This window comes from Dendrobates tinctorius, unplaced genomic scaffold, assembly GCF_039654945.1.
Source record: "Dendrobates tinctorius isolate UK_male_01 unplaced genomic scaffold, ASM3965494v1 ptg000251l, whole genome shotgun sequence".
Lineage (NCBI taxonomy): Eukaryota > Metazoa > Chordata > Amphibia > Anura > Dendrobatidae > Dendrobates > Dendrobates tinctorius.
In genome coordinates this window covers 863,016-875,997 of record NW_027361918.1, presented here as the reverse complement: position 1 = coordinate 875,997, position 12,982 = coordinate 863,016, and the positions used below count along the sequence as shown (strand labels likewise).

Below are 12,982 nucleotides of genomic sequence, written 5' to 3'. Positions count from 1 at the left end.
GAGGCATTTCGATCCCTTAACAAACAGGGAATTCTCCCTCAAAATCCGGAACACATTCCGGACGTGTTCCACATGAGAATCCCAATCACTAGAAAAGATCAAAATATCATCCAGATAGATGATCAAAAACTTATCCACAAGGTCACGGAAAATATCATTCATAAAGGACTGAAAGACAGAAGGGGCATTAGTGAACCCAAAAGGCATCACCAGGTACTCAAAATGTCCCTCCGGAGTATTAAACGCCGTCTTCCATTCATCCCCGTGCTTGATGCGAATAAGATTATACGCCCCCCTGAGGTCAAGCTTAGTAAACCAGCAGGCACTCTTAACTCTGGAGAATAAATCAGACATCAGAGTACTAATATTTAACCGTCATCTTGTTAAGGGACCGATAATCAGTACACGGTCTTAATGAACCATCTTTCTTGGCCACAAAAAAAAAAAAAAAAACAGCACCTAACGGTGACGAGGATGGTCTAATATGAAACTTCTCCAATGACTCCTTAATATAGGATCGCATAGCATCATGTTTGGGTACTGATAAGTTGAAAAGCCGACCCTTGGGAAATTTACACCCAGGCATCAACTCAATTGCACAGTCATAACTCCTATGAGGAGGCAAAGACGCAGACTTACTCTCACTAAAAACATCAGAAAAATCGGCTAGATAATCAGGAATATCATGAGACTGAGGAGAGGTGGAGAACACAGGAGCATCCCTAAGAACACACTGACAACCCCAACTCACCACAGACACAGATTTCCAATCCAAAACTGGATTATGAGTTTGCAACCAATGAAAACCCAGAACAATATAGTATCATGCAGATTATGCAGCACCAAAAATTTACAATTTTCTTGGTGGTCTGGGGCAACTCGCATTGTCACCTGGGTCCAAAATTGAGGTTTATTCTCCGCCAAAGGAGTAGCATCAATACCCCTCAAAGGAATAGGCGTCTGCAGAGGCGTCATGGAAAAACCACAACGTTTAGCAAAGTCCAAATCCATCAGATTCAGAGCTGCTCCTGAATCCACAAAAGCCTTAGTGGAAAATGTGGATAAGGAGCAGATCAGAGTAATTGCCAAAAGGAACTTAGGTTGTATACTGCCCACAGCAAATGTGTGTGCAAAACTTTTCTCTCTCTTTGGGCAGACAGAGATAATATGAGAGGCGTCTCCACAGAAAAAACACAGCTTATTACGCCTTCTAAACTCCTGACGTTGCGCCCTAGACAAAACCGCATTGCATAGGTTCAGACGTTTGTTCAAAAGGTGGGAGCGCCTCCCATGTAGTTTTACGTTCACGCAAACGCCGATCAACTTGAATGGCTAATGACATAGAATCATCCAGACCAGAGGGAACAGGAAATCCCACCATAACATCTTTTACGGTCTCTGATAAACCCTTCCGAAAGAGAGCTGCCAATGCACTATCATTACATGTAGTAAGGACCGCCCACTTTCGGAATTTTTGACAGTATAACTCTGCAGAATCCTAACCCTGGTTTAATGCCAACAGGGTTCTCTCAGCTTGATCAACAGCATTAGGTTCATCATACAACAACCCCAAGGCTTGAAAAAATGCATCCACATTAGTCAGAATAGGATTTTCAGGTGTCAAAGAAAAAGCCCAATCCTGGGGATCGCCGCGCAGCAAGGAGATGACAATTTTAACCTGCTACACAGAGCTCCCCGATGAGTTAAGCTTCAAGGACAGAAATAATTTACAATTATTCTTAAAATTCAGAAATTTAGACTGATCCCCAGAAAACATCAGGAGTAGGGATCTTATGTTCAGCAGCATGTGACTGAATGAGGTAGGTGGAAATTCCCTGCGCTTCAGCAGCCAGCTGCTCCACACGATCAGACAATTGCTTAATCTCCATTAGGAAAAAGAAAATAAATCCTCCTATGGCCCCAGAGAAAAAAAATATATAAACAAATAATTCTGACACTTTTTTTTTTTTTTTAACAACTTTTTCCTGCTTTTGAGTACCCTAGAATCTGCGGTATGTCTGGTGATTCTGTTATGAATGGGTCACCGAGGAGAAAAAAGCACAACAAGCTAAGTCACAGAAAACCAGAGAGGTTGGTAACTATGCAGATTGCAGATCCCTGATCTTACCACACAACTAGCAGTAGCCGTGGAGCGTTCCTACGATGTTCCTAGACGCCTCGTCACGGCCGGAGGACTAAATACGCCTGAAGCATGAAAAGGTGAAAACTAACTGCCCCACAGCAGACCCCAAAGGAATAGATAGCCCCCGCACATGTACTGACGGTGAAACAAGATGAAGGCACAAACACAGGCAGGAAAATAGGCTGAGCAAACGATGGGGCCCAAACTAACTAGAAAGGAGAGGAAAGGAAAGACACTGTCTGCAATCTGCAAAAGACCCGACAAAAATCATGTCCAACACTTCAGATAGCAAAATTAACCCTGAAGTCACTAGACTTCTCCCACTATATCAGCACTCTGAAATATTCTGAGACAGAGCAAAAAGAGACCGAACTAGTAAGGGACAAAAAGCCAATTGGCAAAATACTGATAAATAAGAGTGGAAATTCAGCACAGCCCCCAGCCGGGGCTGACTGACCACACAAAAAACTGAACAGACCAACAAAATCAAGTGTGAGCATTAGCAGAAAAACTTAGCTTTAGATGACTGGAACAGAGCTGAGAACCAAGAGCTGACAAGCCAGAAGGAATCACCAACAAATGAATAGGGCGTCGGCTGTCTTAAATCCAATCTGAGACTCCTGAGATCCAATCGTCATCCTCATTCTCAGGTGGCAGATTTCCACCGATCAAATCAGCCTCTCTACCTCCTGTTACCACCAGAGGGAGTCTGGAAGGAGAACTCACAACTGGTGAACCAGAGAATGAACTCACAACAAATCTCCCAGCAGTCTCCTAACATCACCCAGAATCCTCCAGTGTATACTGCATAATCTCCCAGCAGTCTCCTCTCCTCACCCAGAATCCTCCAGTGTATACTGTATAATCTCCCAGCAGTCTCCTCTCATCACCCAGAATCCTCCAGTGTATACTGTATAATCTCCCAGCAGTCTCCTCTCATCACCCAGAATCCTCCAGTGTATACTGTATAATCTCCCAGCAGTCTCCTCTCATCACCCAGAATCCTCCAGTGTATACTGTATAATGTCCCAGCAGTCTCCTCTCATCACCCAGAATCCCCCAGTGTACACTGTATAATCTCCCAGCATTAACCCTGAAGTCACTAGACTTCTCCCACTATATCATCACTCTGAAATATTCTGAGACAGAGCAAAAAGAGACCGAACTAGTAAGGGACAAAAAGCCAATTGGCAAAATACTGATAAATAAGAGTGGAAATTCAGCACAGCCCCCAGCCGGGGCTGACTGACCACACAAAAAACTGAACAGACCAACAAAATCAAGTGTGAGCATTAGCAGAAAAACTTAGCTTTAGATGACTGGAACAGAGCTGAGAACCAAGAGCTGACAAGCCAGAAGGAATCACCAACAAATGAATAGGGCGTCGGCTGTCTTAAATCCAATCTGAGACTCCTGAGATCCAATCGTCATCCTCATTCTCAGGTGGCAGATTTCCACCGATCAAATCAGCCTCTCTACCTCCTGTTACCACCAGAGGGAGTCTGGAAGGAGAACTCACAACTGGTGAACCAGAGAATGAACTCACAACAAATCTCCCAGCAGTCTCCTAACATCACCCAGAATCCTCCAGTGTATACTGCATAATCTCCCAGCAGTCTCCTCTCCTCACCCAGAATCCTCCAGTGTATACTGTATAATCTCCCAGCAGTCTCCTCTCATCACCCAGAATCCTCCAGTGCATACTGTATAATCTCCCAGCAGTCTTCTCTCCTCCCATCACCCAGAATCCTCCAGTGTATACTGTATAATCTCCCAGCAGTCTCCTCTCCTCACCCAGAATCCTCCAGTGTATACTGTATAATGTCCCAGCAGTCTCCTCTCATCACCCAGAATCCTCCAGTGTATACTGTATAATCTCCCAGCAGTCTCCTCTCATCACCCAGAATCCCCCAGTGTACACTGTATAATCTCCCAGCAGTCTCATCTCCTCACCCAGAATCCTCCAGTGTATACTGTATAATCTCCCAGCAGTCTCCTTTCCTCACCCAGAATCCTCCAGTGTATACTGTATAATGTCCCAGCAGTCTCCTCTCATCACCCAGAATCCTCCAGTGTATACTGTATAATCTCCCAACAGTCTCCTCTCATCACCCAGAATCCTCCAGTGTACACTGTATAATCTCCCAGAAGTCTCCTCTCATCACCCAGAATCCTCCAGTGTATACTGTATAATCTCCCAGCAGTCTCCTCCCATCACCCAGAATCCTCCAGTGTATACTGTATAATCTCCCAGCAGTCTCCTCTCATCACCCAGAATCCTCCAGTGTACACTTTATAATCTCCCAGCAGTCTCCTCTCATCACCCAGAATCCTCCAGTGTATACTGTATAATCTCCCAGCAGTCTCCTCTCATCACCCAGAATCCTCCAGTGTATACTGTATAATCTCCCAGCAGTCTCCTCTCATCACCCAGAATCCTCCAGTGTATACTGTATAATCTCCCAGCAGTCTCCTCTCATCACCCAGAATCCTCCAGTGTATACTGTATAATCTCCCAGCAGTCTCCTCTCATCACCCAGAATCCTCCAGTGTACACTGTATAATCTCCCAGCAGTCTCCTCTCATCACCCAGAATCCCCCAGTGTACACTGTATAATCTCCCAGCAGTCACCTCTCCAGTCAGCAGCTCTGTGATCTCGGTGGTGAGATCTAGGATCTTCTTCTCAGGCATCGGGGAGTGTGGGGCTTCTGTGATGGGGCTCTCATTACTGCTCCCTCCTCCGGATACATGGAGATGGATGATGGGAGTCACACAGTCACCTGATGTCTTCTTCTCTATCGTGTAATCCTGTATAAGGAGAGATGATGATGAATATTACACATAAGGAAACATAAGACAGTTTATGTGTTGTCTCTGCAGCTGCCCATCCATCTCAATAGTTGAGCTCATGTGGCCCCGACTACCTGGTTTACTCCTTGCTGTTTGGGAGGTCCGAAGGACCCTGGTAGTTGGAGATCGAGAGTCAACACAAAGTTGCTGCCAGTGGTTTGGTGGTGGTGCTGTCTGGGCCGCTCTGTCAGCAGTGTGCTGGAGACAGCAGTGAGGGTGAAGATAGAAAGATACAGGCAGACGGTGATACCGGAGACTCTTCTATGGAATCCTCCTTGGATATAGAAGCCAAGGTGGAATCAGGACCAAAACCTGGTAACTTCTCAGAGAATAACGGGAAACCCTCTGAAAGACATCCTGTTACCTATACTAATAGGTGTCGTTTGCCAAAAATACTTCTCCAGGTTCGTCGCTGGGGTCTATCAATAAAATCAATTAACAATAGTAAAGAAATAAGAATACAGATAATAAATGGGAAATGTTTAAGAACATCCTAAATAGGCACTGCAAGCGGTTTATACCTTGTGGGAATAAACCCAACGTGGCTAAACAAAGAAGAGGGCAAGTTACAGTAAAAAGAAAGTGTTTACACTACTAAAGCAGGAGGCACCGCTGAAGATCTAGAGACTATAGGGAGAAAAATACTTTATCTAAAAATCTAATTAAAGCTGCCAAAAAGGAAACAGAGAAGCACATTGCTAAGGAGAGTAAAGGGCCTGTCCACACTAAGCGATATCGCTATAACAGCACTGGTTTTGTGACGCAGCAGCGATATTGCGAGCGATATCGCTATGTCTGATACTTACCTCTGACCGCTCCCCGCTGGGTATCGCTGGTCGCGAGAGAACGTCCTGGACCGTTTCTCGTCAGGCGCCTCCTGCTGGGCTTCCTGTGGAGAGACTAGCGCGCGTGGATGCGGGCGGGAGGACGTCAGGATCACCTAGTGTGACAGGTAAGTAGCGACCCTCGACCCCAGCGATGTCGCTGGTGAGATCTGCCTGTGTGGCAGCTCACTAGCGACCACTTAGCGATGCACCAGCGATCCTGACCGCGTCATTTCGCTGGTCGGGATCGCTGGTGCATCGCTAAGTGTAACGGTACCCTAACACTAATCCCAAACTGTTCTACAACTATATCAATAGTAAAAGAATCAAAAATGACAGTGTAGGCCCATTAATAAATTGTGAGGAAAGAATGGTTGTAGATGACAAGGAAAGGCGAATATATTACACACCTTCTTCTCCACGGTATGCACAGTGGAAATGAAATGCCGAGAGACCAAGAAAACCCGATATTAAGGGTCACCAATCTAATCCAAGAAGAGGTGCGAAACCGGCTACATAAGATTACAATAGATAAATCTCCGGGTCCGGATGGCATACACCCACGAGTACTGAGAGAGCTAAGGAATGGAATAGACAAGCCATTATCTCTTATATTTAGGGACTCTATAGCGACGGGGTCTGTTCCACAGGACTGGCGCATAGCAAATGTGGTACCAACATTCAAAAAGGCTCTAAAAGTGACCTGGACATTATAGGCCAGTAAGTCTAACCTCTACTGTTTGTGAGATATGTGAAGGGTTTCTGAGGGATGCTATTCTGGATGATCTCACTGAGAATAATGGTGTAACGCCATATCAGCATGGGGTTATGAGGAATCGCTCCTGTCACACCAATCTAATCAGCTTTATGAAGAGGTAAGCTATAGACTGGGCTAAGGTGAGTCATTGGATGTGGTATATCTTGATTTTTCCAAAGCGTTTGATACCGTGCCACACAAGAGGTTGGTACACAGAATGAGAATGCTGGGTCTGGGGGAAAATGTGTGTAATGGGTAAGTAAATGGCCGAGTGATAGAAAGCAGAGGGGGGTTATAAACGGTATATTCTCGAAGGCCAGGTTCACATCACGTTTTAGCAACCCGTTCAACACATAGCGTTGACGGGCTGCTAACGGTATAGCATAACACGACTGCGTTATACTATACCCGCTAGCACAGATGATTCATCTGCGCTAGAGGTGACAGAGCCTCAGATGCTGCAGGCCGCATCCAAGGCTCCGTCAGCGAATGACGGCATATCACGAACGCGTGCCACTTTACAGCATGCATCGCGTTGCGCCCGACAATGAGGCACAATTGCGGCGTTAACGGACTGCGTTACACCACGGTGTAACGCAGTCCGTCAATGGACTGCCTATAACGCAGTGTGACCCCAGCCTAACTGGGTCACTGTGACCAGTAGGGGACCGCAGGGGTCGGTGTTGGGACCTATTTGTGACGAACGACCCACCGCCGTTGGTCCAAATACGGAGGCGACTAACGGGGGTCCCGCTGCCACCAAAACGCGACGGACAGCGGACCCTGTGTCACCACTATGTCACAGTCCCACCACTGCCACGGGTGTGTCAGCGGACGGAGGGACGAGACACAATGCCGGCACACGGCTATCACAGGCACAGTTGGGGCTTATCTTAGTTATCCCACCACTGGCACCATGTGACAAAAATATCCAGCAAGCTACTCTCGCTCTACAATTTGCCGCAGGGGGAGTTCAATTTGGATGCCCCACCACTGCTATCAATCTTCCAAGTACTGCGGGGATTTATGTATATCCCACTTTCTCAGTTCCACTTTGGAACTCGCAGCTCTCCGGCGCCCCCCTTACCCTCAGGTCAGTCAGGGAACTGCACCTAGGATAATTAGTCGCCGGACGGGCTGCCTGTTGTGAACCGGCAATTAGGCTTCTGCAGTAAGGGAATTATCAATGCTGTGGCCGCAGCCCCTTATTCAGCAATATAAGACCCTTCTGTACTGCCAGCAAGCCGCAATAGCCGTACACAACGCGCTGCCACCAGTCACGGTTACTTAATTCACAGTGTTAAATTAAGAGGGTCCGTGGCAAACCCCTTGAATTAGTAGCGATTATCTAACAAAGGCGTATAGTTCGAGTCTTAGAGCATGGAGACAGATCTAAATAATATCATTTATTCCCCGAAAAAGTAGGGCAGTGATTACAGATAAAAGTTGCTATAAAATTGAGATATAAAATATGTACATTAGACAAGTATAAAACAAAGTGGATGAAAGAAGAAGGTACACTCACATTTAGTCAATTGTTGTTAGGCATCCCATGTGGCTTTAAGGGGGGTGGAGGCGGAGCTGCACGTCTCCACTCATCTGGGTTCTGCTCAGCACGAGGATTGGAGCTCTTCTGTGCTGGTTTTGCCAGGGAATGCCTTATAGACTTTCCTGATTTTGGAATAAATTCTTGGACTTTTGTGCGCTACCAGATAAATTCACCAATCCAATATTTAAGAGAAAGATTAATCCATTTATTTCCCAACGCGTTTCGAAATGTGTACCATTTCTTCTTCAGGGGATGACATATATGATCAAACAGAACTGTCACAGATTATATACAGCATAATTTCAAAAAACGGCGCCAAGAAACAGCGCCAAAAAGGTCACATGTCATCTGGTGCAAATGTCAGGGTTCAAAGTATCACAGTTGAACTAATGTATTACTTAATCTCAATTCATTAAAAGCACAATATTTTTATTATTTCATAGATAAAAAGAAAAAAAGGGAAAAGAAAAGAAAAGAAGAAATAAGAAAACTGAAAAAACGGAATATATATAAAAAACGAACTCTTGACACCTGAAAAAATGGCAAAAAAGTGTATCATAGTACTCTGAACCACGGTCAGGTCATACCTGACAAAGAAAGAAGAGGAGGACATATAGAAAAAAGATAAAAAATATATGTATATAAAAATAAAAAAGTTATTGATTAAAATTTATATGACAATAAAAGAAACCTTCTCTTTTTAAAATGTGTATGAATCAACAATTTAGTCAATAAAAATGTAAAAAATAATGCGATCGATTGTAAAAAACTCACACGTCACTTAAGAGGGAGACATTGATTTCATTCACAACTACTCAGAGTATCTGATGGTAAATGGACAGAGACACCGACTATGAAGAGCTTGCGCAGCGCTCGATGGAAAAACCAGGATCGCTACCCGCGATGTCCCAGCACAAAGGGGGAGAGAAATGAAGAAGGAAAAAAGAGAGAGACCGCTCATCTTCAATACAGCAAAACTAACATTATTTTCTTAGAATACATAATCCGAACAAAAAATAAAAATGTATAAGAAATTGTATAAAAGAAGGAAATACATTAATTCATCCACATTACAAAAATAAAAACATGGGAATAAAAAGTCGCACATAAAAAAGGGGTTAAACATGCCGAATAAGATAAAAATCATTCTAATTAACATATGGGTACATTATTAAAAGGTTTCCTACAACATGGTCTCTCTAGACATTTCACTAATAAACATAATAAGGATCCAAGTGGACTAAAAATCAGCCCAATTGAGCACATTCCTGCTGATATTCCTGATAGGGTAGGGCAACTAAATAGAAAAGAAGTATTTTGGATTTACAGGTTAAATACACTCAAGCCATATGGTTTGAACGAAATTACAGAGGTTTTTCTTTAAAATGGAATAAATTCAATGATTCTCTCATTTAATAATTTTTAATAATGTACCCATATGTTAATTAGAATGATTTTTATCTTATTCGGCATGTTTAACCCCTTTTTTTATGTGCGACTTTTTATTCCCATGTTTTTATTTTTGTAATGTGGATGAATTAATGTATTTCCTTCTTTTATACAATTTCTTATACATTTTTATTTTTTGTTCGGATTATGTATTCTAAGAAAATAATGTTAGTTTTGCTGTATTGAAGATGAGCGGTCTCTCTCTTTTTTCCTTCTTCATTTCTCTCCCCCTTTGTGCTGGGACATCGCGGGTAGCGATCCTGGTTTTTCCATCGAGCGCTGCGCAAGCTCTTCATAGTCGGTGTCTCTGTCCATTTACCATCAGATACTCTGAGTAGTTGTGAATTAAATCAATGTCTCCCTCTTAAGTGACGTGTGAGTTTTTTTACAATCGATCGCATTATTTTTTTACATTTTTATTGACTAAATTGTTGATTCATACACATTTTAAAAAGAGGTTTCTTTTATTGTCATATAAATTTTAATCAATAACTTTATTTTTGTATACATATATATTTTTTTATTTTTATATACATATTTTTTTTTATCTTTTTTCTATATGTCCTCCTCTTCTTTCTTTGTCAGGTATGACCTGACCGTGGTTCAGAGTACTATGATACACTTTTTTGCCATTTTTTCAGGTGTCAAGAGTTCGTTTTTTATATATATTCCGTTTTTTCAGTTTTCTTATTTCTTCTTTTCTTTTCCCTTTTTTTCTTTTTATCTATGAAATAATAAAAATATTGTGCTTTTAATAAATTGAGATTAAGTAATACATTAGTTCAACTGTGATACTTTGAAACCTGACATTTGCACCAGATGACATGTGACCTTTTTGGCGCTGTTTCTTGGCGCCGTTTTTTGAAATCATGCTGTATATAATCTGTGACAGTTCTGTTTGATCATATATGTCATCCCCTGAAGAAGAAATGGTACACATTTCGAAACGCGTCGGGAAATAAATGGATTAATCTTTCTCTTAAATATTGGATTGGTGAATTTATCTGGTAGCGCACAAAAGTCCAAGAATTTATTCCAAAATCTGATTTGTAAGCGGTCGCGGAGCTGACCTTTGGACGTGCAGCAAGCAGATTACTGATCCTACATGCTTGAACCTCTCCTAAAAAGGGTGAGTATAATCTAATCTACTTTTCCAGCATTAACCCGGATAAGACCCTATTGCGCTTTTTTGTTCCTTTAGTTTTGACACATTATAGACTTTCCTATGTGACATCACGGAGGGGTGCATTCTGGGTTGATCCCACCTCTCTCATCCAAGCTATATTTTGGCTACAAAACTTAGATTAGCTATAACTTTATGGGAGAAGCTGGTATGGACTCGTCAGTGGTATCATGTTTCCCAGCGTAATGAGCCTATCAAGAAAACATCAAACATCTATGCGATATGACCGTCCATTTGGGGACAAATCAAATCTCATGTTCTGGACAGGGTAGAACTTCGAAAGATACGCGGTATCGAAGCTGGGACCGGCTCAGGTTACAAAAATATGATTTTCATATCTCTACTTGGTACGGTTTTTGCAGGGCAGGCTCTTAAATGTTTACTTCTAACCTTTATTTCAAACAAAGACCTTTTTCCCGCACTTTTTTTTTCCCAGCTGAGAGAAGCCAAATGGTGTGACAGGAAGTTGGTTTATGGCACTTGGGGGGAAGGGAAGCTGCTGCAGTGTGCAATGTAACTTAGACACTGGCAGGCAGCTTCTCACAAAATGGAGGATTTGTAGCACATTCCAACAGAAAACATATCTTGCAGACATTGTACATCACACTATTCTCTTCAACATATTTATTAACGATATGGTAGAAGGCTTACACAGTAAAATATCGATATTTGCAGATGATAGAAAACTATGTAAAGCAGTCAATACAAGAGAAGATAGTATTCTGCTACAGATGGATCTGGATAAGTTGGAAACTTGGGCCGAAAGGTGGCAGATGCAGTTTAACAAAGATAAATGGAAGTTTATACACATGGGAAGAAGGAATCAATATCACCATTACACACTGAACGGGAAACCACTGGGTAAATCTGACATGGAGAAGGACTTGGGGATCCTCGTTAATGATAAACTTACCTGGAGCAGCCAGTGCCAGGCAGCGGCTGCCAAGACAAACAGGATCATGGGGTGCATTAAAAGAGGTCTGGATACACATGATGAGACCATTATACTGCCTCTGTACAAATCCCTGGTTACACCACACATGGAGTACTGTGTACAGTTTTGGGCACCGGTGCTCAGTCAGGATATAATGGAACTAGAGCGAGTACAAAGGAGGGCAACAAAATTAATAAAGGGGATGGGGGAACTACAATACCCAGAGAGATTAGCAAAAGTAGGATTATTTAGTCTAGAAAAAAGACGACTGAGGGGCGATCTAATAACCATAAGTATATAAGGGGACAATACAAATATCTCTCCGAGGATCTGTTTATACCAAGGAAGGTGACGGTCACAAGGGGGCATTCTCTGCTTCTGGAGGAGAGAAAGCTTTTCCACCAACATAGATGAGGATTCTTTACTGTTAGGGCAGTGAGAATCTGGAATTCCTTGCCTGAGGAGGTGGGGATCGCGAACTCAGTCGAGGGGTTCAGGAAAGGCCTGAATGTCTTCCTGGAGCGTAACAATATTGTATCTTACAGTTATTAGGTTCTTTAGAAGGACGTAGATCTGGGGATTTATTCTGACGGAATATAGGCTGAACTGGATGGACACATGGCTTTTTTGGGCCTTGCCAACTATGTTACTATGAGCAGACGTTGGTGAGGAATCTCTTATGTAGAAGACCAAGTTTCTTCTCTGCTAAAGGATTTTAGATTTCTGTAGACCGACAAAGTGACCGATTTGGAAGATCAATGTACACGACTGAACATTAGATGTACAGATCTTCTTGAGGGCCCGGAAGGTCAGGACTCTATATTTATGTCAGGACTGTATGGGAGGAACAAACTAGCTTTCTCTATATGAATTACATGAAGGAGTTAGGAGGAGAAATTACTTTGTTACTTGTGGTTGAGTTGGATTCTGCCGGTTGAGCACAACAGTGAGGAGATGGATTCAGAGATCACACGCTGGACCTTATTTTCACCCGTCTCTGTTCCCTCACTAATCTCAATAACTCACCCCTCCCCCTGTCTGACCACAACCTACTGACATTCTCTTCCCTTTCCTCTCCTACTGCGCAACCCCCACTCCATAAACTCGCTCACCCTGGCAGGAATCTCAAACACCTCAATTTACAATCACTATCTGAGTCCCTTCTCCCTCTTACAGACATAGCTTCCCTTCATGACACAGATGCTGCTGCCACTTTTTATAACACCACAATAACAGCAACACTTGATTCGGCTGCCCCCCTCACGCAGAGCAAAACTCGCACAATCAACAGG

The 12,982-nt window shown here is 43.0% G+C and overlaps 1 protein-coding gene across 3 annotated transcripts in view; it reads right to left on the bottom strand.

Moving 5' to 3' along the window:
- Positions 1-12,982, bottom strand: part of LOC141065411 (uncharacterized) — an 87,484-nt gene that overhangs the window by 16,336 nt on the left and 58,166 nt on the right. For all 3 annotated transcript variants that reach the window (XM_073557882.1, XM_073557883.1, XM_073557884.1), the window contains exon 2: positions 4,776-4,952. In XM_073557882.1, the coding sequence (XP_073413983.1) occupies positions 4,776-4,952 (177 nt within the window). The remainder of the gene's footprint in view (positions 1-4,775; positions 4,953-12,982) is intronic.